The sequence below is a fragment of the Strongylocentrotus purpuratus genome, unplaced genomic scaffold (assembly GCF_000002235.5).
Source record: "Strongylocentrotus purpuratus isolate Spur 01 unplaced genomic scaffold, Spur_5.0 spur5_scaffold_14, whole genome shotgun sequence".
Taxonomy (NCBI): domain Eukaryota; kingdom Metazoa; phylum Echinodermata; class Echinoidea; order Camarodonta; family Strongylocentrotidae; genus Strongylocentrotus; species Strongylocentrotus purpuratus.
In genome coordinates, this window is record NW_022145599.1 from 21,571,223 (window position 1) to 21,597,210 (window position 25,988).

The following is a 25,988-nucleotide window of genomic DNA, read 5'->3' on the forward strand; positions in this document are numbered from 1 at the left end:
CAATGCCGAATCTTATGTGATAAATTCATCAATCAGGAAGAAAATTTAGAAATGAAATGGGACGGGACATGCATGCACATGATTGAGACAAACCTGGATTGGAATGGTATTTACCGTTTTCTTTCAAAGCAACCTTCTCCACTAAATTCAGATATTTTCAATTCAATTTCTTCATCGATATCTCCCTCCGAATACATTTCCTTTTTATATTAAATTTATTGATTCATGACTTTGTTCCTTGTGTAAAAAATGATGATGAGACACTTCGACGTCTTTTTTTGAATTGGTGATTTCTTTTGGTTAGAAGTGCAGGAAAACATACTGCACACGGAACTGCACAACAGTTTTATTATTACCAATGAAGATATATTTTTTGGTATCATGGACTCCTGCTGCCGATGTAACAAGATATTGCCTCGTATCTATTCACTGTATTAGTAACTTTAAATTGAGTTGTGCTATTAAAAAACAAATCGCTCTTGGTCGTGATAGACTTGACTCTTGGAACAAGAAATGGGACTTTCTGAAAATTTAAATTTGTGTAGGCCTATGCTATATTCTGAGTAAACATTTTTTTTTGGTAGGACAAAGTATGTTCAGTATATGCCGAATTCCTTTTTATTATTATTTTCCTGTTTGTACTTTTCACTTGTAAATTGTACGTATTTTGACTTGTTGTTGCTTTTTTTTTTTTTTTTTTTTTTTTTTTGGGGGGGGGGGGGGTATTAAAAAAAAATGCCTGCACTGTGAGCTGGTGGTTATATTGTGTATGTCCCCCCCCCCCACCCTCACCAGTTCCAAGTACAAATACAGGCAAATAAATATGAGGAAAAAATAAGAAAAAAATATCGCCTTCCCAACGTAAATTTGTATCTCTACATCAAAGTTTTTTTAAATTTTTTGTTAGTCACGATACCCTTTCAAGAAATACATGGTGTCACGGTTGTCACCCAATCCTAAAGCGAATTTTCGGCCGGCGCGATTTTCAAATTTTCGGGAGCAAAAAAAAAAATTAGTGCTCACTGCAATTATTACAAAGGAAAAGGGGCACATGTGCTTGTCAAAGTAAAAGGAGTGGATCAGATTAATTTTAAAAGGGCACACTAATGTAAGCGACAGTATGAAATATAAGTAAACAAAGTGTACTAGCATTATGTAAGGGGGCATATACATGTATCTCTAGGCCAGGGGCGGCCGAGCGACTTCCAAAGTGGGGGGGGGGCACCAACAAAAAAGGCACTTTAAAAAAAAAAAATTAAAGATCTGAGAGGTCGCAGTGCGAAAAATTACATCTTTTAAAGAGGAAAAAAGCCAATCGTGATGGGGTTTATAAGCACATTTTCATAACGGAAGACTGAAAAGACCTTTGATAAGTAACATAATTATATCATCTTTAAATGCGAGCGAGCGCATCGAGCAAACTTTGGGGGAAATTGCTCTTAGTTGCTTTAAATAAGGGACACGTTTAATGATTACATGAAAAGGGGACAATATTATCGAAAGGGATAAGACACTTATTAGAATAGAAAAGGAGCACGTATCAAAGTACAAAGGATAATTATAAGAGGTGAAAATGAGGCATTTTTTCACCTGAAAAGAGGCACTCACCAGTGATGAAAAAGAGGCGTTTACGAAAATGGGAAATAGGCATTTGTTGACGGAAAAGGGGCACCCATCAGATTTTGATAGGGGCATTTATAAGAGGTGAAAAGGGGACAGGTCCATTATTAGAAAGTAAAAGGGGCACGTATCATTATTAAAAGGGGAATTATCAGAGGTGAAAAGGGGCACTGACCAGATATGAAAAGGGGCACTTATGAACATGTAAAAGGGGCACTTATAATAAAGGAAAATGTGCATTTGTTGAATGAAAAGGGGCACCGTTCAGATTTTTAAAAGGGGCAGTATTGCTTAGGGGAAGGAGCTCTGTCTTCTTTATGGGGGCACTTATCATAAGGGAAAGGGGCACTTATTAGAAAGGGAAAGTGGTAGTTATGAGAGGGGGAAGGAGCTCTCTCTTTTTAATGGGGGCACTTATCATAAGAAAAAGGGGCACTTATTAGAAAATAAAAGGGGCACATGTTAAAATGAAAGGTGTGCTCATCCGAGTTTAAAAAAGGGGTAGTTATTTAAAGGAGAAGGGGCACTTCTTACAAAGGAAACTAGATGGAATTTTGACTGCGCGCAGTCGAAAATGATGCCTCCGCCATAGAGCAATTTAAACAAGTTTGGAGTTTAAATCTCCAGTGGTTCTTGAGATATCATGATAACAATCTCTATGTATGGAATTTCATAAGTTGACCTCTGTGACCCTTGACCTTTGACCTACGTGCTCCAAAATCTAATCAGATTGTCTTCCTATGGTGATACACACTATCATATAAGTTTGAAGTTTAAATCTCCAGTGGTTCTTGAGATATTATGATATGGTGATACATACTATCATTAAGTTTGAAGTGAAAATTCTCCAGTGGTTCTTGAGATATCGCGATAACGATCTCAATGTATGGAATTTCATAAGTTGACCTCTGTGACCCTTGACCTTTGACCTACGTGCTCCAAAATCTAATCAGATTGTCTTCCTATGGTGATACACACTATCATTAAGTTTGAAGTTTAAATCTCCAGTTGTTTGTGAGATATTATGATAACAATCTAAATGTATGGAATTTCAGAAGTTGACCTCTGGGACCCTTGACCTTTGACCTACGTGCTCCAAAATCTAATCAGATCGTCTTCCTATGGTGATACATACTATCCTTAAGTTTGAATTTTTTACATCTCCAGTGGTTCTTGAGATATGATAACAATCTCAATGTATGGAATTTCATAAGTTGACCTCTATGACCCTTGACCTTTGACCTACGTGCTCCAAAATGTAATCAGATTGTTTTCCTATAGTGATACACACTATCACTAAGTTTGAAGTTTAAATCTCCAGTGGTTCTTGAGATATCATGATAACAATCTCAATGTATGGAATTTCATAAGTTGACCTCTGTGACCCTTGACCTTTGACATACGTGCTCCAAACTCTAATCAGATCGTCTTCCTATGGTGATACATATACTATCCTTAAGTTTGAAGTTTAAATCTCAAATGGTTCTTGAGATATCGCGCTATAACAAACTCAATACAAGGAATTTCATAAGTTGACCTCTGTGACCTGTGACCTTTGACCTACGTACTCCAAAATCTAATCAGATCGTCTTCCTATGGTGATAAATACTATTCCCGAGTCTTAAGTTTAAATCTTAAATGGTTCTTGAGATATTGTGATAACGGTCAAACGGGACGGACGTACGGACGGACGTACGGACGGACAACCCGAAAACATGATGCCTCCGGCACCACCTTCGGTGGCGGAGGCATAAAAAGGAGCACCTCTCAGTTTTGAATAGGGCAATTATCAGAGGTGAAGGGGCAATTATCAAAAGTGAAAAGGGGCACTTCTCGTACTTGAAAAGAGGCACTTACTAGAGATTAAAAAGGGCACTTATTCAAGATAATTTCAAGATTTATGAGAATGGAAAATGGACACTTATTGCAAAGGAAAATGGGAACATGTCGAAGGGAAAGGGGCACGTGTCAAAAATAAAAAGGGCACTCGTCAGAGGTGAAAAGGGGAAGGGGCACTTTTACTAAATAATAGGGGCACTTTTCCTATGTAAAAGGGGCACTTCTTACTAAATAAAAGGGCAATTTTCCTATGTAAAAGGGGGCACTTTTGGGGTATCTGAAAAAGGGGGGGGGGGGGCACTGTGCCCCCCCTGCCCCCCGGGAGGGCCGCCTCTGTTCTAGGCACATCCTACCGTAGCTACTTGCTCCCTCTATATATAAAACTTCCCCAATCGGTGCCTGTTGGTCCCCCATGATCCTCTTTTTCTTCTGTTAAATGAGAGCTGAGTTAATGAGATAGCCACCTGTCACAGTGACCTCGCTGGCTCGCTGGGTGGTCTAATCCCTTCTAGCTGAAGTAGTAAAGCCTGCCTGCAACCTTTTAGAATGATCTTCTATTATTTCCCTATATCCTTAAATATAATAATTTCCTTAATTTCTTTTCAGAATCCTCCGGGGATTGCCATCCTTGCTCGCAGTAAAATATTGTACAGTGTTGAAGAAAAAAAAATCTTTCAATTTGAATCTCTTTGAATTATGATACGTGGCTAGTTGTAACACTCGCGTCGAAACACAGAAGCTTGGTACCGGGTGATAGGCCGGCCAAGGGCGATGTTGTTCGATAGTAAATTGTTTAGGGGCGAAATGAACGTATAACAACAATCATTTAATTTTACGTGCAATTTCTGAAATTCTCTAGGTAATCTAAATGGTAGTCTATACTCATCGAAGTTTTCTCAATAGACCCAGAGGAGGAGGTGTCCAGCCAGGTGAAACAGTCGATCCAATGGTTAATCTACTACTAAAAGGTAATTAAACACCTGCAGAATACCCTGCACATTATCAATAATGCGTATTGACCTCTAGCACTGCATTACGTGTTAATAGGCAGCATTTTAATACATGAATAGTCAATACACAATAGAGTCTACACTCATAACACACAGATGCACACAATCAGTCCGGTGCGGCTGATCGGCAAGTTTGACGATGGACTCACAATTTTAATTTTCAAATTATTCTTTCTAACATCGGAAAGTTGAAAAAATTGTATTTTACTGCTATTTAGGTGTCATCAATTGTCACTAAACTACCGATTTTTAGTGAAATCAGTTGAGTTTTGTACAGTGGTGTTTGAAATGTTGAGAATCGATAGCACAGCTTTTAATACACAGCCAGTATAGTAATGCACCTATGTGTGAGGTGGGAGGCCTCCTGGGTGTTGAGCAGCGCCAGGTATTTGGTGCAAAGCTGAAAATTAGTAGATCTAGATCTAAACAAAAAGAAGAATTATTCAATTACAAAAGAAAAATCACAGATCTGTTCCGGTCTTTAACCATTTGTTCGGAGCTTCCTAGAGTTACATTTGTTCATGATCTTGCAGATTTTGACAGATTTGAATCCAATAAATGTCATAACAGAAGACCGGAATATGAAAATATTCATCAAATAGCAATAACCATCATGAATATTTGTCCTTTATAATATTGTACAACATAGGTCTTAGAAGATGAAATATTGCATCTAAACTTCTTGACATTGCTGTTTTTATATCAAATAAACTGTTTGGATTCACAACCTGTCCGGACACAACGTCTGGGTATCATGACGTTGTAGACTCCCTCTATGGAAAAATAATTTGGAAAGTTTGTGTCGTCGGTCACATTTGGTGTAATTGTTTCCATGTGGGATGAGGAAAAGTCAGCCAACTTGGGTTAAATAGATTTGCATTAGGAAGGGAAAATGCATTTAACCAGAGTCAATTCTTTATTTTCACTTTGAAAAAACATACAGTTTTAACTTTTTAAGTAAAGTATAATTTGTAAAGACCCAGCCAGAATCAAGTTATCCAACAAGTAAATTCAGTATTTGACTACATGTACACTGTACATGTATGTCCTAATTTTGGTGAATGTTAGCCATAGCTCAAACTAGCTGTTATTGATATATAGGGCCAGTGTTTCCACTCCTGAAAATTTGTTTTCCTGAAATAGAACATCAAATTTCCTGGAATTTGATGCATTTAAAAATCACAAGTGCTGCAAATGGGTGGGAGGAGAGTCCAGGAGTACCTCACTATATGCTAAAGGGCATTTTGTCAATAGCCCCCCCCCCCCCACACATACAAACAAACAAGTATATTCTAAAGTCCTCTGATTAGAAGGGCATAATTTCAAAATGTTAATGATTTGCATTTACAAAGACTACTTGAATAATGTTTAATTATTTTCTAAAGATTGGATTTTTTTTTAGCCATACCCTTTCATGGTGATCACTAATTTCTCTTTTTTTATCTTTTATTCGACCACAGTGACAGTATCTAGGAGAGGGATAGATGATCTCCAGAAGAGGGGTTGTTTGTCACAGAGCAACGATAGAAGCAGGACTGAAACAATCCTTAAGGAATATCAGAGTATCTATGAGAGTCCCAGGACATGACACATATCAAGACCAAGAGATCAAAACCATACAGCAGCTTCTTGGAAAGGAATCTAGGTTAACTTTAGCTCTGACCAACAACATAACCTGAGCAGACCCGAAACAACCGTCCAGGAATTCATATGAGAGCCCCAGAACAGGACATAATCATACAACAAAAGAAAGAGATCAAAATCACATGGCAGATCTTTGGATTTTGGAAAGGGATATGTGATCTGCTCCAGGAGTTTTGTATAGCGCTGACCAACAACAGAACTTGACCAGAACTGAAACAACCGTCCAGGAATTCATATAGAGCCCCAGAACAGGACGTAATCATACAACAAAAGAAAGAGATCAAAATCACATGACAGCTCTTTGGATTTTGGAAAGGGATATGTGATCTGCTCCAGGAGTTTTGTATAGGTCTGAGGAACAACAGAACTTGAGCAAAACTAAAACATCCCTCCATGAATACCAGAACATCATTTGAGAGATACTGGACATGAGAACATAATCATAAAGAAAAACCAAGAGCGAGCTCATGTTCACTACTCTTGAAGATAAAAAAAAGTGTATTGTAATTATAAAGAATGCAATGGTAAGGGTTTTTGCAGAGAATGGACTCTCTAAGGGATGGAAGAAATGTGATACTTGAAAAAATGGAGAAGACAGATGTTCATGTAGGAAAGGGTGATGTTGATGGCACAAAAAAGCAGAGAGGTTGTTCAAGTAAATCTCTTTCAAAATTCTCTTCCAATTCATCCAAAGGAAAAGTCCTGAGTGGAGACGGTGTAAAAAACAATCAGAGAGATGAGATGGATGGCGACTGTAAGTGCCAAGTATGTGGACAGAAGTTTGCAAATGAGGCCAACCTTGAGAAGCACATGATCATTACACATGCCAGTGGTAGGAGTATTGAAGTAGAAAATGGTTACCAGTGCTCAGTTTGTTATAAAAAGTTTACTACTCTTGGAAGTATCAGGACTCATCTGAGGATACACTATGAGGAAGACCTACTTTTATGGTTCTCTTGTGCCTTATGTGGGGAGAGATTTGGTAATCGGTATCAACTTAATCGCCACAGATGTGATAAACTTGATAGTATTAGTAACCTTCAGCTGATAAAGAATAGTGTCAAGGGAAAGGCATCTGATTATAAGTGTGCTGTTTGTGACAGGATGTTCACGAGTAAGAGGACTTGGGAGACACATATGAATATTCATTTGATAGGTCAGCAGAAGCTCCAATGCCAATTGTGCCGCCTTAAATTTAGGGCCACGAGCACGTTGAAAAATCATTTGAGTCAGCATACTGAAGACTATCCATCGAAATGTCCATGGTGCCCTCAGAGGTTTCATGCCAAACAGAACTTAAAAGGTCATGAAAGATTTCATGACATAGCCTGGCGTTCATGCTATGCATGCTGCATGTGTAGAAAGAGTTTTGTACGACAAAGGAATATGCAAGCTCACAAATGCGAAGTACAACAAAAAGGCTGGGTAACTAAGTACGTATGCAATGTGTGTGGTGAAAGTTGTGATGTAATTTCCACCTTGAAAATACACATGGAAGCTCACTTAACTACCCATCCACACACCTGCTTCCGCTGTGGTAGGGGGTTCCAATCCAAGGAAAGTTTAATGAAACATATGAAACTCCGTGTCTTGTCAAGTTCCTTAGAAGATAAGAGGATGGGGAAGAAAAAGGTGAAAAATGATTTTGCTTGTGGCACAAAGAAGCGCATGGACCATCCACAGAAGTCCCTTCAGACAGCTTGCACAAATGCCAGTCCAAACAGGGAGGTGTTCCCTGGTCCAAATAAAGAGGAATTGATCAAGAAGAGCGAGGATAGTGTGCCTAAGATGCACAAAGGGGAACAATCTCAGTGCAGGTGTGCTTTGTGCGGGGAGACATTGCTTTGCCAATTTGAACTTAGTCGCCATAGATGTCAGTCACTTGATAGTAAACTATTGGAACGTGATAAAGAGTCTTTATATATAAGACGGCAATATAGTAAATCTAAGGAAAGTAAGGATTATATGTGCACTGTTTGTAACAGGATGTTTAAGATCAGGGACTCTTGGCGACGACATATGGCTGTACACTTGAGGCAAGACAAGTACATTTGTCCTGTATGTCCTAGAAAATTCCAAAATGACAGAGATGCAAGAATACATTATATGAAGTTACACACTGGAGGTCACCCATTCAAAGGCAAATGGTGTCTAAGTTCATATGTGTATTCTCATGAGAAAATTCACAATCAAGCTTTGCATCCAGTCTCTGGTAGAAGTAAGAAGACTGCTGTAGATGAAGATGATGATGATTCAGAGAGTAAACCAACAAAAGAATGCCGGGCCAAGTATCGGTGTGACGCATGTTGTAAGAATTTCTCACGCTTGGCCAGTTACCGGAAGCATGTGAATAAGAAGCACAATATGGGTGTGATCCATAACGAAAGCTTGCCATTCTGTTGTGCCTTATGTGGGGAGAAGTTTGCTCTTCGCTATCACCTTACTCGTCATGGGTGTGTTGCACTTGACACCAAAGTGTTGGAGTGTAGGAATGTCACTAATAGCATAACAAGTGGTTATGAATGTGCTGTTTGTAATAGGAATTTTGTCGTAAGGCCGACATGGGAGGCCCATATGAGTCTTCACTTGGTGAAACAGGAGCAACAGTGTCCTGTGTGTTGTCTGCAAATTCATGATGGCAAAGAATTAGATGCAAGATCTCACACAAGAACTTGCGATGGAGAATCCATGCCAAACAAAATTGAGGCAAAAGAGAAATACTTGTGCAGTGTATGCGGCAAACTTTATGAGTTCAACCCACACTTTGAGAATCGTGCAATCGGAGTCACCGATCCCAATCCATATCTGTGCTCTCTGTGTTCCAAAGGGCTCGGTTGCAAGGTAAATTTGACACATCAGACAGAAGAGCAGGCAGAAGAGCGTCTCTTATCAAGGTCTCAAGATAGTACGTCCTGTGTAGATGATCAAGGCCTTTGTGAGAACCAGGTGCCATACTTGACTAAGCATCATCATGAAGAGAATGCGAACTCACCTGACATATGCACTGAGGAAGTCAAAGAGTGTCTAGATTATCAAAGCCTTGATGACAGTAGGGTCATTCCTGGCTCGACTAAGTGTTGTTTGGTAGAGATTCAAGAAGATGACAATGCGTCTGACATATACACCGAAGAAGAGTTTGTCGATGATAGTGACAGCAAGGTGATGCCCGATTCGAGTTGGCAGAATTTCGAAGAGAAATACCAATGCTTTTTGTGTGACGAGAAACTAGGTACAGAGGACGAATTGAAATCTCATCTGCAGGTCCATTGCAGTTAAAATCTCGAGGTTTTTTATTTCATGAGTTTGTCTAGAGAAATCAGAGTTACCTACATTGTAGTGTGGAAAAATAATCAGAACTGTCACAAAATCATGCTGCCATGCTTTTAAAAGGATTAGCTGGCGTGCACTATAGACATAACTGCTTTAGGGACGCAATGATAGAGTCCACTATATGAAGATTACCATAATACAAGATGATATGACACATCTACTCTCATAGGCAAAGGAATAACTGACCACTATCTCCAGCTGGCCAGAAAAGACCACTATTTAAGGTTTTACTGCAGTGTCGCCTGCATGTCCAAAATGAATCTAAATAAGTATCACATTATTTACAGTTTTAGGTTGCAGTACATAATTGTACATGTATTGCGATCAGGAAAGGGAAGTTCGTCATTTTGTAATTATTATAGTGAAACATTTCTCTACACTTCTGCTGACTCCATAAGTGGAAGTGCTTAGCATTGCAAATGCTTCACCTGTAGTTTTAATTACATACATGTTCATGTACATGTCATTATATCCAATGTTTAAAGCCCCTATCTGGGATTTACAAGCCCTAAAAAAAAAACTTATCTCAAAATGTATCTATAGCAGCAAGATGAGTTTATGACAGTACCGGTATGTGCACAATTTCATATCAAGATAATGGTTTTCTATGATTGAAAATGGAAGCCCTCACTTTGTACACAACAAATGGGGTGAATAAAACACTGCCAGTTGTAATATTCAAATTTGAAACAAAGAATGACTGTAATTTTGCTTTTAATTAATATTTTGCCACCACACTTTAAGGAAAGTTTTCAATTATGATTTTTCCCCAACATTTTGGCCCATTTACAAGTCTTGAGATTTTCACCTTGTACATCCCTGCAACACTCTGTACATGTACATCATGTTGATATTTAGTTTAACTGTTCCATTGCTCTTGGTTGACTTCTCATCGGTAAACTCATTGTCCCTGCTTTGTACATGATTTATAAGACTTATAAGATTTTTGCATGTTTTTATTGAAATATGTGTACTGGCATTTGATCATCTGCCATATTCTACATGCAGATAGCATCCATCAGTATCAAAAGAGAGCAAAATATATTTTATTTTGCCAGTGTAGTAGAGATTTCAAAGTTCAATATACATGTAAACTATAAGTCAGAAAACCTGTCATAGCTTGACATATCTGCATGAATTGTCATATTTATTCTATAATTCATATTGTTAAGATTTAGACAGAAAGGCAAAATACAATGTATTTAAGAAATGATAAAAAATGGAGAAGGGCTAGTCCAAGCTGTTAACTTTGCCGACCACGTCTAAAATTTCAGTCTACCGGTAATGGATCATATGACTGTATCAAGCTGAAACTGTGATAGCCCTGCCCAAGCTTGAAGATATTTATAACACTTTTATAAAATTTGTTAACAACAAAAAGTAAGAGTTGACGATGTTCATATTGTATCCCATTGCTGGTATGAATGTGTAATTGTAAATGAGTATGTACAAAACTAGCTTGATTATGTAACTTCTAATGTACATGTATATGTCTTCCTGTAAACTGTATCGGTTCGAAGTTATGTTTGCGTTGATCGTGTGTCCATTCTGATTCAGTAGACTTTGGCTTTTTAAGTGCATTTTGCTAAAATGTTATGATTTTATTTTTGTGTAATTTGTACACAAAAAGAATAACTGTATTTTCTTACCCAGTTTGTAACTACATGGACTTCCATAGGTTACTAGGTAGTGGGCAATAAAAGTGCCGTAAAAAAACAATGTTCCTATTATAGTATCTCTTTAAAACATTCAAATGCGCAGGCTACTTAAGTCAGTAATAGGCAAGATTTGAAGAAGTGATTTTTATTTATTCTATTTTTCTATGATTTTTTTTAAATAACTTGTGACACACTAACAACTTCAAGTAATCATTATCATGATTATGTATCAAATAACATACAACTACAACATCATCTATGTTGTAATTGCTGGATATTATGATGACCATTCATTTGGGGGTTGTATGTGTACTCTCAAATGTAAACAATATGTGTGACCAGTTCATACAGGTGGGCAATTAGTCCAGATTATGTCCGTTTATATATTTGTTTAATTCTTGAATCATCTAAATGTATGTCCTCCTCCCTTCCACGCATTCTACACAGACCCCCGAAAATACACCCGTCGTTTGCCTGGGTAAGAACTGTCCGTTCTAGCATTGAGGATTTTTCAGCTGTTTGGGCGTGCAACATGTACAAATTCCAGGCAGTAGACTAGTGAGCAAGTGAGCAACATAAAGTAATTTCTAGTGGGGTGGCCAGGTTTAACTGGTCTATGTGCCAAAATTATATGTTTAAAGAGCATAATTTTGTTATTATTTAGTTATAACAGTTCAGCTCGCCCTAATTGTAACTACGCGATTTTAACAACTCTTGGATGGTATGGCCGCATGCAGGCACGTACGCAGGATTTTTTCAAGGGGGGGGGGGGGGGGTTTTAACATTTTTAAATAAGCCCGAAAAATTCGCATCGACTCAGCCAGTCACTGAATAAGCGGGGGGGGGGGGGGGGTAAGAGGACACTTTTTTTTTTTTTTTTGGTCACCAAAAAATCGCAACGACTCAGCAGGCTGCTGAATAAGTGGGTGGGGGGGGGGGGGGAATCCTTTTTTTTTTTCGAAATTTGAAAATTTGACATTTTGCTCTGTTGGGGGGGGGGGGGGGGAGGTCACCTTTTTTTTATGTCAGGCATGGGAATATTTTTTTTAATTTTTTTAATTGTTTATTTTTTTTTATATTAAAAAACAAAACCAAAGGTTTTTTTTTTATAGTTTTTTTTTTAGGGGGGGTTTATACACATAAAAATACCAAAGGGGGGGTTTAACACCCCCCTGGGTACGCGCCTGGCCGCATGCGTTATTCCTGATGTCTAATTTGAAGATTTCTTGCTTTCTGATGCAGTAAGCAGCAGTATACATGTTATAATTATTGTATAATCAAAATACCATATTGTAAAGATGAGGATAACATTACAATTCCACTGCTTTGAGTTGAATTACAACCTGCTCTTTGTTTCTTCAGCTTTTACACAATTCAACTTGTTATGAAGATATAATAATAATAATGGTGGCTTCTTATATCAGAATTGAAATATTGTTTGTACAGTATTACCATAGGGTGAGATTTTATGTACAAAGTTTTTGAGTTCTTTTTTTCTTTAAATATATTTAGGCCACCTGTGTAGTGTAATCTTTTCTGATTCGACAACGGAAATAAAAGTCAATCTAAAATAAGTCCACCAACTCAAATTGGTTTGAAGCAATCATTTTTCCCCCTTGTCTGTGTGTGTGTGTGTGTGTGTGTTTGTGTATGTGTATGGGTAGATGAGTGTAGTAGAGGGAGAGACCCCCTCCCCCATAAATGGAATGCATAGACCATGTCATTCTATTCTCTTTGCTTTTGTTTTCACGGCATGTAAGCTACTGTGCTTCATCTTGAATAATTTTAACAGGGAAGTCCACCCTTATATTAAGTTGGTTTTAATAGAAGAAGAAAAAAAGTGACTGTGAAAGAGATCAGTGAAAGTTTGAGCAAATTCAGTTAAAAAATAAGAAAGTTTAAGAAATTTTGAAGTTGTGATGAATCAAACACAAATTGACAACTCTTTGATGTATCCTGCGAGGTCCCTTCAGATTCAGATTTGATTGGCCACGTTAAAAAACACAGAAATTTGGCCTTCACTAGCTGGCAGGAGATAACAATGAATAACATAAGAATACATAAATTTGCACACAAAAAATACATCAATTAGATTAACAAACAGTTACATTCTGACAAGAGTAAGAGGAGATAGCAGAGTAAGATGAGAAATGGAATGAAGGAAGCTGAGCAAGCAAAGACAGGAATGTAGGTAAGGGAAAGAGAGAATAAAAACCACTTGCATAACACGTTATTATGAATCCAAACATCTGCTTTACTGAAGGTAAAAGGCATTTTTTTAAAACTTTAAAAAGATATATTTTTCCTTAGGAAAATTATTAATAATACACTCTCCTCAAAAAGTTAGATCAAGCTCACCATCATGTTATTTGACTAAAGCATAAATACACTGTACATGTAAGCAGTTATTATATTTTCATAACACGCTGGGAGAAATAACACCATCATACACATCTAAACCTTAAAAAAATGTGAATCTTTTCATTATAGTCCTGCAGAATTTCAAACCATAACTGCTCTTCCCCTATTTTTTCTTGTTGTTTCATATTGTGAATGAGCCTACTTATGAAAAAAGAAAGAATTATATCCAGAGCGCCTATTGGAAAAAGGAGATGGAAAAAAATGAATTTGCATGTCTCTCTATTGCCCTTTAATAAGTTTGTTCTAATAGATTGCGCTTCTTGTTCTGTTTGATCTTCTTTATTTGTAACCCAACAAATTACCTGTTGTTATTTTCTGCATCCCCTCTCTCTCTCCTCTCTCTCTTTTTTTTTTTGGGGGGGGGGGGGGGTGAGGTCTTTACAAATGTTAATTATGAAATGCTGCCTGTGAGAAACATAAAAAAGTAACTGTTTGGCAGATCCATGAATTTAGGGAGTTGTCTGTTTATTTCAGAAGCACATACATATTTGTAAGCCCCCCCCCCCCTCCCAAGAAAAAGAGTGGGGAGGGGGCTCAATTTTTATAGAGATCTATGGGCCCCCTATACTTCCACATCTCTTGGATCCGCCACTGACCGGGGAGGGCACAGCGAGCGAAGACATCGTCTTTTCATCTCTTTCTGCGTCATCACCATGTAAAAATTGGGTCGAATCACCTAGACAATCGGGCGATTTTCATGGTAGCAATTGCTAGCTGTGGCCGAGTCTGGAGCGGTTTCTTAACAAGAACTTTTAATGAACGGGTGATAAAAGTTCGCATTTATCTCACTAAATATTATATTCTAATCGATTAAATCTACCTTTTATTGAAGATGTCAGATGAAGCAGTCCAATCAACAAACGACGATGCTTCGATGTGCAAACGGTATGAATGCCCAGTAAAATCAACATTGAACGAGTTAATTCTTAACTTAAGCCCCACACGTGAATAATCGTGTTTGTTATGATTGATAGCTGAAATTAAGTGGTCGAGATACAGTATACTGATAATGATATAGATCTAGATCTAGATGCAGCATTACTATCCTGGCTGTGTATTAAAAGCTGTGGTATTGATACTCAACATTTCAAACATCACTGTACAAAACTCAACTGATTTCACTAAAAATCATTACTTTCTTTAGTGACAATTGATGACACCTAAATTATATAAATAGATCTAGCAGTAATTTTTTCAACTTACCGTTGTTTATTATCAATAGTGATCTGTCAGTTTATGACAGGCTCAGTGACCCAATCAAAATTTTATATCAAGTGTTTTCTTACCAAGTTCCTCGGTCTTGAGCCATCAGTTTCAGCGTTTAATACCCTGTTGCTCCACATTCTGTGATTACATCGTAGAAAGCCTTTAGGGCCTACCGATGTTAGAAAGAGTAATTTGAAAATTCAAATCGTGAGTCTAGACTGTCAAACTTGCCAATCAGCCACATCGTCTTTATTGCGTGCATTTGTGTGTTATGTGTGTATAGATCTATGTAGGGAGGCCAATGCCCGGGCGTAAGGCTTCTACACCTACGATTTGTGCGCTTGTCGCCCACTTCAAAAAATTAGCAGAGGGAAAAAACTTATGTAAAAATAAAAATTTATGAAAATAAGAAAAGAAAATACAATTATACATTTCATAACATACCTATAATCACGGATCTGTAACAGTCTTTCACCATTTGTTGACGATCTTGCAGATTTTGACGTATTTGAATACAATAATTGGGCTAGCAGAAGACATTGACGGACGCGCACAACCGACTAAGAAAATCCTAGAGGGCGTAGAGGTTTGCTCACTAAAAACCTTCTCATTGGCAGAAGGTAGACCCTAAAAATATGGGATCCGTTTTGAGTAAAGAACTTTTGATAGAGATCAACATTTCAGATGTTCACAATTGTCACTTCTAACAACTAGAAAATATAAAGAAAAAAGATTATATCTTTTTAAATACAGATTTTTACAAACTGAACATTCGAAGGTAGATAGAGTACGATGTTTATGTCAATCTTGCGTTGGTTTGAGCCCCATAGCTACAGCCATCTCAAAATGAGAAGAAAAACTGTGAACAGTGCTGTCATTGTTCTAGCTAAAAATGGAAGTCTTGCGACATCATAAATATGAATATGTATGAGCTCCGGTCATATCGCGCGCCAGACAAATCTTTCGTAGTCTCACACACAGTACCTTATTCTCACAGCACTATAGACTCAAGTGTCGAGCTCGTGCAGTAAATCATGCATGAGAAATGTTTAAAAAAAGATATTTCATTAAAAAATGTCTACTGTACGTGAGCAGTCTATACTCCAATTGAGAAGTTCGGTTGAAAAGACATGATTGGATGATGTTTTGTCACGTATAGCCGAAGAAGAAGAAGGAGAGAGAGAGAGATATCCAGGTAGCTAGCTTACTAGGTACCGTACGTACATGCGAGGTGCATGCATAGTATCATTCCGGGGATTAAATAATGTGTTGTGCTGATTTTGGAGGTCGTTCTTGTTGATTGTACAGTAGATCTCCGACTGAAATCATAAGGAATACGCATGAGGAAATCAAGTTATTGGAATACACATCTAAGGTAAATATCAATGAATTATATCTATTTCTTTCCTGCCAATTTTGATATCTCTTCTTCATTTTTCAACCATCGCCTTCGGCTCGTAGTAGTAGAAGATGTAATCGTTCGCACATTGATGGCTGGATTTCAGCCTGGATCGGGGCTTGCCTGTGTCGGTGTGTACTGGATCGGGGCTTGCCTGTGTCGGTGTGTACGTGTGCGACCGATTCAAGGCTAGCCGCTTTTGAGTGATTGTACTTTCGCGCGAAGTTTTAAACTTCATCATGAACTTTGTCCGGACAATGACACGCCCATTCCCTCGGGCCTGTCTAATTATGAACGTAATTTTGCGACATGAAATATAATTGTTTCAAGGCTCTTACGTATGGATAGGCGTAGAAGGAAATGGCTACAAAAGAGCTGGATATCTCCTATTTTATGGAACTTATGGAGTCGGCAGATGGGTGAGTTGTCTTAGTGAAAGAAAATGCTTTCTTTTAATCTTTGTTTTATTATAAACAAATTAGTAATTAAAAAGTTAGATTTGGGCATTGGCCTCCCTAGTATATGGACTATTCGTGAGTGCAATTCTGCCAATTAACACGTAGTGCAGTGCTAGAGGTCAATACACATTAGCAATTGACTCTCTATGCTTTGCTGGAGTGGATAATGGGAGAAGGGTCAGGTAACGCGAGCCGCAGACCAGACGCTATGACCCAATGATTCAAAATAAGCCATTTGGGAGACTTTTAAAAGACTGTCTCCCATATAGCATATTTGGCTCACAAAACAAGAAAAGAAACGATACCAACAACAAGGCTATTTTCCCAGCGATATTTGTGCCTCTCTGAACTCAGGAGGTTATTGGACCGTCTTGTATTTTAGCTGTGATTTAGGACGATCACATGTGAAATGCAGCCATAACAACGGTTTCCTAATAATAAACCATGTTGGTTATGCATTCAAATTTCAAAAAAATTCATATTTCTCCATAACATTATTGTGACAAGACATTTGATTTGATTGGTTCATCTGCTTTGAACAATTCAGCAGTCAGTGTATTTTTTGTTTTATTTATTTTTGTATTAAGCAACATTGTTGCATGGTCAGACAAAGTTCTGTCCACTATTTAACAGAGCGACAAAGACATTAGTAAGACGTGCATAGAACTGCACACATCGTAGAAATCACCTGTTTGAGATACACATCAAACAGGGGTAATAAGATAGCTGCTGTTTTGTCTTGATACCTCTGGTTGCACAATAGCCAGTCATGCACCACCATCCATTCTATGTGGGTCACTATTTGGATCAAGGTGGCAAAATGGCTTGATAGGAAGCTGCAAACAGATATTGTTTTCCTTGCAAAGTTATTAAATTCAGTTAAATTACTAATGAGTACTTTCAGGATTTTTTTTAAGTGGCTGACATATTGAATAGGATTATCACCTTATGTTTGTTAGTTCTTTTCTCCTTTTGAATATAGAACTGTAGAGTTTTTAAACCTCTGGGTTTTACAACATCATTTTCAAAAATCAAAATATGATTATCAAAGTTGTGGTGCATCTTCTCAGACAGCAGATCATAGAAGAACTTGGCTAAATATTTCCTTAAAAATGATGAAAGTAATGGTGCATAACTGCATATTAAGGCAGACTACTGGAGAATGTAAAATGATACACTTTGTTGACTCCGTGTAGCTGCTGGTAAATTTTTATATCAAGATTGTGAAAGAGGAATTGGTGCAAACGATAGCACTGCTCATGTAGCTTTACTCTTACAATTATCTATTACAATACCGACAGATTTGCAGTGCAGCAAGGGTACTGGAAAGATCCCTACATCCAGCTTCTAGTAAAGAGTGGTCAGAGAAGAGCTCCAGAGATCAACAGAGGTATGTATTCTACATGTATATCATTTTCAACAAACTTGCAGTAAGATACTGCTCGTGTATGAGAGTCGGATAAAGATTAATGTTGAGAGAGACTGTAAGAACAAATACCTTTATTTTTGTTTTTTTCTGGTTAACACATTCTAAAAAATATTGTTGATTTGATTTCTAAAAAAACAATCTTTGGCTATCTTTGGCATGTTGAAGATTTAGAATTCTTCGTTTAAAAATGTGGGATGTAGCATTCAAATACAGAGCATTACATAAGGCCTGTTGATCATAAAACTGAGGGCTAAACCTAGTGATTGACAACACCTGTTATTGGGTAAACACCCGACCAAACGGTGTTGAATTCCCCCTCATAGCCCACTGCTATGTGGCCACCTGATGGGCTGTTTTGAATGTCAGTCGACCTGACAAAAGGTTCATATTCCGAAAGAGCGTAAAAAATAATGTCCAATTGTCGAAAACCAATGGAATATTTTAAGTATTGGCTGAGATATGACCATCTGGATAAATAGATTTTCTACATATTCCTAATGTTATGAACGAGAGCAAAATAACACCGAGTTCCTATAGGAAATCTATTAAGGCAAATGGTCATATCTTAGCCAATACTTAAAATATTCAATTGTTTTTTGACAATTGGACATTATTTTTGATGCTCTTTTGGAAAATGAAGAAAAATTTGAGAAATTCTAAAAATAGATTTTTATGATGTCACAGCTTTGTTACTCTTATTGTATGTTGACAGGTTACTATGCCAGGACCCAAGGCATGCACACCCTCCTGGCCCAGTTCCTACAGCTTAACAAGAAGGCATGTCAGGTCATCAATCTGGGGGCTGGATTCGACTCACTCTTCTGGAGACTAAAGGTAAATCATGACATGCCTTTTTAGTTTATCCTGATGACTTGACTTTTACAAGAGGTCACTGCATTAAGGTTCCTATACTTGACTAAAAGGGAAGTCAGTCATAGATATATTTATAGATGATTAGGGGACCTTTCTTGAATACAGGTTCAGGTCCTCACATTTTTGTCACCCTACAGGGCAAGCAAGTTCATTATCACATATTAGGGCAGAATTACATCAAACAACAGAATTCAACTCTACTTTGAAATATATTTATTAAGAGTGCCCCCAATTATACAGCTGAATCAGGAAGTCCATGCCACATTTTGATAAAGACACTTAAACAAAATAAAGTGTATTATCTCCAATATGACCTGTGGAGTGTTTCACAAAGACTAAGATCGACTTTAAGTTGGACTTAACTATGGCAGGCCATTCATGCCACTAGTTACTCTACCATTCCTGGCATTGATTTCTCAAGAGACGTACAAAAAATGGTCACAAATCTACAGAATTTACCTTTTTTGATAGTTCATTATTGAAGGAAACGGTATTATCTAAAGATCAAAACGGTGAGAGCAACCAGTGGCATGAATAGCCTGCCATAGATAAGTCCAACTTAAAATCAATCTTAGTCTTTGTGAAACACCCCCCTGACATTGCTGCAACCTTTGTCCTGTGTAGGATGAAGACTTGCTCCCTGATCTCTACATTGAGGTGGACTTTCGAGCGGTGACGAGCAGGAAATGTCAGAACGTGAGAATACGCCCCAAACTAACACAGGGTGTCCAAGAAACCTGTGAAGGCCAGAGTGTTGTCATTGGTAAGGATACTGCCCATTCATGTACAATTTTTGTTAAAGGTATAGACCAGTTTTGGAAACGCCCCTCTCAAAAGAAATAGAAGCTCTTAATTACCAATCATGTGAAGGAATATGTTTTGACTAATATGTGACGGTACAAATTTTGCCGGGAAACCGCCTACTTATTGATTTATTTGGTAAATTATCATATCGATCCGGCCTGGATAGATATCACTAATGCACTTCAACATTGAACATTTGGGCATATATTTCTGCTTTTTTGCGTTTAGATTGAAGTATTGGCATCTAAACCTCTGAAGGCAATATTTAAGCAATATTGAATGGATATTCTGCACCCAAAACCCTTGAACCGCAATTTTACCACTACCGGTCAATACCTTTAAGTAAGGATATTTATTTTATGCTATATGGGATGTTCAATAAACTTGTATCTGTCGGCAAGAGTGTTGTTACTGGTAAGGGATGCATTTCTGCATAAAGTTCAATGGGAATAGAAACAAGTGATTCCAGAATCTAATGATTTCATTTTCTTTATCTTTTCTTTTTTCTTTTACACTATCAATGCTGCAATAGAACGCAAAATCTTTACATAGATTGACATAAGTGACCTTTGACTTTATACTAGATGCCCAAAGAATGATCAATAATGGTAGTTAATCTCCATATGCATATTTTTACCAAGTTTGATGCTCTTTTATTGAGAAATAAAACAATAAGATCATGTGAAAGGCCTAACCATCATGTTCCATGATAGAGATGTTTATTTTTCACTAAATCCATAACCTTTACCATCACTTTTTTGTGTGTCCCAGTTAGAATCATGAACAGGCATTTTTGGTAGTTTTTCCGTTTCATCGGCGCCTTTGATTAGGCGACTAGATATTGGCGCTTTATAAATACCTGGATTGGATTGGAATGTGACCGTGAGCACCAGTTTGATTGATTTTTGTTTTCTTCTCCTAATTTGTCTTTTGCTGGTATATAGAGGATGCCGAGCTTCATTCACCGAAATATCACATTTTGTGGGGAGATTTAAGAAATGTGGAGGAGCTTGAAAAGAAACTCAGCAAAGTAGCTGGTATTGATTTCAGGTTAGTCCAGATTCATTTTCACTGGTTCTGTAGAAAAATATAATATACAAAGACACTGTCAATAGCAGATGGTGGGTATTTCAGCATTTTTGGCAAAAATTCGATTAATTTTCAAATGTGGCCTTATTCATGTTTTTTTCATCATTCCAAGATGAATATGACCCTTGCTTGCCCCAAAAAAGGGTATCTGAGCAAATTTCATGAGATTCGGTAAATCACCATTTTTTGGACAAATACTGCAAAGGGTCAGCTCAGCATTTTTGCCAAAAATGGAAAATGTTGAATCTAGTCTACTTTTGTTTGTGGTTCTGGGCTTACAGCATTTAAATGTAAGCCGAATACAACAAACCAGTGACTAGGTTATTGTGATTTTTTTTTTCTTCATACTTTTTGCCTCCGCAGGGATTTTATTGATTTTCATTTGCAACAAATTAACAAACATATATACAAGGAAGTTTATATTTATAACATGGATAAATTGACTACTCAAGATACAAATATTTCTTCAACTGTCGAGTTAACAGAAGACATAGATATTTTCAATAATGTATTCCTGATATTCATGAACAAAAAAAACAATACAACAGACACATTTTATCGTTTGATTTTTGGGCTATATACAATTACTTTATTGTGACCATTGCTAATGATTTATAAAAAAAAGAAGAAAAATCAGAAAAATATCTTTATAATTATGTCCCTTCTCTCGTTTTCCAGCAAGCCTACTTTCTTCATGGCCGAGTGTGTCCTAGTGTACCTCCACCATGATAAATCCGACCCTCTTCTGCGATGGATCAACACTAAGTTCCCTGTGGCCTACTTTGCCAACTACGAGCAGGTGAACATGGCTGATAAGTTTGGTATAGTGATGGCTGACAACCTCAAGACGAGGGGATGCACGCTAGAAGGAATCGCCCCTTGTAAAGACCTTGACACACAGGTATGTCAGGAGAGGTTTAGTTTTAAAGCCCCATTGCACTACTTTGGCCAGGAGGGATTAGACCTCCCTGCATGGTCACTGACAGGTGGTTATCTCATTAAATCAGCTCTCAGTTGACATAAGAAAAAGAGGATCATGGGTACTTGGTACTTGGTACTTTGTTGGGTAATCCCTTTGGCAGCTCACTCAGGAAACTATACTGGGATGGTAGGTGAAGCGAGTAACTACAAGGAGTGTCATGAATTACAGGAATGGTGTGTGGACAAAGCACTCGTTAATTTACAGTAAAATATGCTAAGTCCAGTGCAAGTAAAAACCAAGCTAGTAAGCTTATTATGGGAACCAACAGAGGGCTGCATCATTCTGATGGAGGGTAGAGCAGCCTCCTTGAAGTTGGTTATTCCTGTGGCATTGACTGCTGAGCCTGGCAGATGATTCCAGATCCTTATTACATTGGGGGACCAATGGTCATCAATTAGGCATTGTTTGCTAAATAAAAGAGGGCGCAAGTAGCTATAAGTAGTGCAGTGGGGCGTAAAGTCTCACTTTCTTCTTCTTTGGTGGAGGTATTGGGTTCTGGGATGTGTTGTGCAAGAGATGATTTTGTCAGGAATTCTAATAAATAAAACATCATATTGACACAATTGCAATGAAAGCTATCATAGCATCCACCCATTGTGTAATGGCCACCTCTATACAGCTGCCTCTCGAATTATCTCCCTGTTTAAGGATATACACTGTACATGTATGTATCATCTGTGAACTTTTTGCATTGCTTTACCAATAATTAATCAATGAATGATATAATCTGTTGCCCTGATCCTTGTTTGTTTGTTTGTTTTTCAGAAAAATCGCTTCACCTCTGCTGGCTGGCAAGGAGCTGATGCAGTAGACATGCAGACCGTCTACGCCAGTCTGCCTCGCAATGATGTCTACCGCATAGAGAGATTGGAGTTCTTGGACGAGATGGAGCTGCTGGATCAACTCCTCAAACACTACTGCATATGTTGGGCTTGGAATGATCATGGCAATATAGGTGAGTCCAGGCAACCAGTGGCTGATTCCATGGTCTGTACAAAAGTGTATATCATTGATTAACCAAAGGACCCACGACCCCACATGTGATTATGTCATATTCTATTGTAAATGTGAATGTGCGTCCTGTTTATAATGTTTACATACTCATGTGGCCTGTCCCTCCGATATGAACAAGAAAAGAAAGAAAAAGATGGCTTAACTTCAGAGTTACAGATCAATATTTACAAATGTACAATTTTCTGTTGTTTATTTGTTGTTGTTGTTGTTGTTGTTTTTTTTTTTTTTTTTTTTTTTTTTTTGGGGGGGGGGGGCAGTCGTGAAATGTGACAGCTGTGCCAAACACTGGCTTTTAAGCATTACCTTCAAGCCTACTCACAGAAATATATCTCGGTAATCATCTTGAATTTTGAATTTTGAATATTGAATATTACCATCCTCTTATTATTTCAAACAGGGCTATCGTCCATCAAGTTTGGCGGCTGAGATTCTTTGAGATTTGATGATTCCATCCAGTCAGAGCAGCCGCTACGAGGCTCAAGAAAAGATGAATCTCCTCCGAGATGAGGCCTGTTGTCATGGTGACTAACCTTACCCCAAGGAGTGAGGGCAAGGAGCAGTTTCATCAGCACACAAACTTTGGAGCTGTGCAGGTTTCTATGACAGTGTTGACTATCTAAAGTTCATGCATTGCTGTTGAGTTTTTGATTTACAGAGGTCAATTGGGTTTCCTTGAACAGGTCTTGAAAAGCTTACAGAAAATAACCCTATGGATATTTATCAGTGTTACATACAGAGAAGCACTTTATGGGATGTTGCAAACAGTACTTTCAATTGATTTTTACAAGTCTTTCTGTTATGGCATAGTTTGAAATGATTTTTCAACTAACCCTGGTAGTTGATCGAAGCGACACCCTTGCACCTTTGATCGGTATCAGCAAAATGTATCGGTTCAAAATGATTTTTATTTATTTTATTTTTTTACTGCTGTACTTGAAATTTTGAGCACTCTATTACCTTAATTTACTCATACCTTGGATAATTCTCTCAAATTAAGTTGTTGTAGTTCATGTTTAAAACTATTTTCATGCCGTTAAATGTCAACAATTTAAAAAAATGATTGGAAAAAAAAGGGAAAAAAGAAATTGAAATGCCAACAATTTTCAAGTTTTTTTTTTACCGATTATTTTCTGATCATTTTCATTGATCAGCGATCAGAATTTATGATCTGATTTCCCCTGATCGGCCGACGATCCGATCACTGGTTACAGGGTTATTTTCAACTACAGCTTTAAATTTGGCTTCTCACAAATCCATTTTCTACATTCACAGAATGTCCAGTACAAATTTAGGTGTTATAACTTTGTGTTATGAAGTATTAATTAAAATGGCTTTGTGCAAAACAACAAAAGATGCATTTTGTCATTCATGTATTATCAGCTATAAAAAAAAAATTAAATGAATTCCTTACATAATGTCGATGAATTTAAAATTTTTCTCAGGCGGGATATATTGAAAAAAAACACAGCTACATTCTATATACAAAATCTCACAAGGTGGTCCAAATTTAATTTTTTTTTTTTTTTTTTAGGGTAGTGTGTATTTAAAATATATCAAAATATTTATATGTATGAAATCCCTGCCATATTCTAAAATTGGTTATATAAAAAAAAGTTGTGAAGAATCTATGGCATTGTAATATATATTGAAGAAGACAAAATATGTCATATTGGGTCTTTGCATTGCATCACATCTATTACAAAATTCATTTTTACTTTGTTGGAAATTCTTAAAGATGAAAGAACAGATAAAATGCTACATTTATTATTATTATTTATGCAGAGATATTTTAGATGAATTTCTTGCCAATGTATTACAATGTACCAATTCAATTTTTTTCTTTTGTATAATGATCTCCAGAAAAATTCTAGAAGTTCAAAGCTTTTTGTCGCTGCTAGTACATTTCTATCAAACTTATGTCAGATGTACATGTATCTAGGTATGGTTGGATGTAGAGGGTTGTATTTGAGACAGAGAACTTGTACTTTTCTTTGCAAGGTGCCTTTTGTAGTTTTGGACTTTTTGACATATATTAGCCATGTGCTAATGGCCATTTTCATAATGCAACCAAATTTAATCCACACGTCTTTCATTCACCTGTTACGAACCATTGTATTTCAGTTGTCTAATTGCAAACTGCATATTTTTGGTATTGTTGCAATTAGTGCTGTAGTCAAACGTTTAACCGTCCGGTATCCGACCGCCCATGGCGGATTCCGTTTTCAATTGGACGGTTTCGTTTTCCCGTTTTTTTTTTTTTTTTTTTTTTTTTTAATAATTTTTTTTTTTTTTTTTTTTTTTTTTTTTTTTTTTTTTTTTTTTAAGTTTCGATTTAAGCCCCTCCACCTGGCACTATGCCTGGCAATGTCTCCCAGCTCAGTAATCGGTGTGATGACTTACCACTTGGAAACTAGAACAACACTCCAATTTGTCTGTCATCTTGGTTTGAAAATAATCTTTGTAATAGATCTCAACCAAGTTTAACACATGGTGTACCACAAGGTTCTATCCTAGGTCCTCTGTTTTTAATTTACTTTAATGATCTTACACATTATTCTAAAATGACATTGTTGCTATTATTTGTGACTAGTTCACGAGCACATATCGGCGCCTTCAGTTAAATCACTTTCCTGCTTTTTCACAAGGCCAAATTTTTTTTTTTTTTTTTTTTTTTTTTTTTTTTTTTTAATAAATCGTTTAACCGAAAACCGTCCGGTTTTGACAGGCGGTTAAACGGAATTGGAGATATCCGTGATGTTACAGCACTAGTTGCAATTGTAGGTAGGTCAAGCCATAATGTCTGTCCTACCTTGCAACAAGGAATGTATGCAGTTTGCATTCTGACTGTTGAAATACAATTATTTGTATCAGTGAATAAACTAAATGATATCAAGAGGCACTTCACAAAGACGTATGCATTAAATTTGGTTACATTAGGAAAATGCCCTAATATGCCCGGGGTTCTCAAACTTTTTCCTTGACGGTCCAGGTGGGATATTTCCATTAAAGCTAAGAGGTAGAACAATCCAGGAGCTTGGAACAACTAGCGTTACTATTAATTTGCTGGAAAGCTACTTCTAAAATTTACAGTAATGCCACTTGTAAGTTATATACTGAAGAAAATGAGGATTGTTTTAGGTCTATATCTGATCTAAGGGGAATTGTTACAATAAAAAATAAAAAAAGCAGAGCCCCCCCCCCCCCCCCCCCCC

The 25,988-nt window shown here is 37.3% G+C and overlaps 2 protein-coding genes across 2 annotated transcripts; both read left to right on the forward strand.

The window, feature by feature from the left end:
• Positions 1-4,268: 4,268 nt before the first annotated feature.
• On the forward strand, positions 4,269-11,835 carry LOC105441259 (zinc finger protein 791). Its single transcript, XM_011672201.2, has 2 exons — positions 4,269-4,427; positions 5,930-11,835. The coding sequence occupies exon 2, from the start codon at positions 6,657-6,659 to the stop codon at positions 9,387-9,389; it is 2,733 nt and encodes a 910-aa protein (XP_011670503.1). The 5' UTR covers positions 4,269-4,427; positions 5,930-6,656; the 3' UTR covers positions 9,390-11,835.
• A 2,298-nt stretch (positions 11,836-14,133) lies between these two features.
• Positions 14,134-23,834, forward strand: LOC584645 (leucine carboxyl methyltransferase 1). Its single transcript, XM_784501.5, has 8 exons — positions 14,134-14,407; positions 17,887-17,975; positions 18,727-18,848; positions 19,512-19,650; positions 20,636-20,741; positions 21,459-21,681; positions 22,528-22,717; positions 23,174-23,834. The coding sequence occupies exons 1-8, from the start codon at positions 14,355-14,357 to the stop codon at positions 23,200-23,202; spliced, it is 951 nt and encodes a 316-aa protein (XP_789594.2). The 5' UTR covers positions 14,134-14,354; the 3' UTR covers positions 23,203-23,834.
• The last annotated feature ends 2,154 nt before the right edge of the window (positions 23,835-25,988 follow it).

Coding starts and splice junctions, on each gene's coding strand:
- LOC105441259 (XM_011672201.2), top strand. CDS start 6,657: ATGGACTCTCTAAGGGATGGAAGAAATGTGATACTTGAAAAAATGGAG.
- LOC584645 (XM_784501.5), top strand. CDS start 14,355: ATGTCAGATGAAGCAGTCCAATCAACAAACGACGATGCTTCGATGTGC. Junction 14,408..17,886: donor GATGCTTCGATGTGCAAACG/GTATGAATGCCC, acceptor CAATACCGACAG/ATTTGCAGTGCAGCAAGGGT. Junction 19,651..20,635: donor AGGCCAGAGTGTTGTCATTG/GTAAGGATACTG, acceptor GCTGGTATATAG/AGGATGCCGAGCTTCATTCA.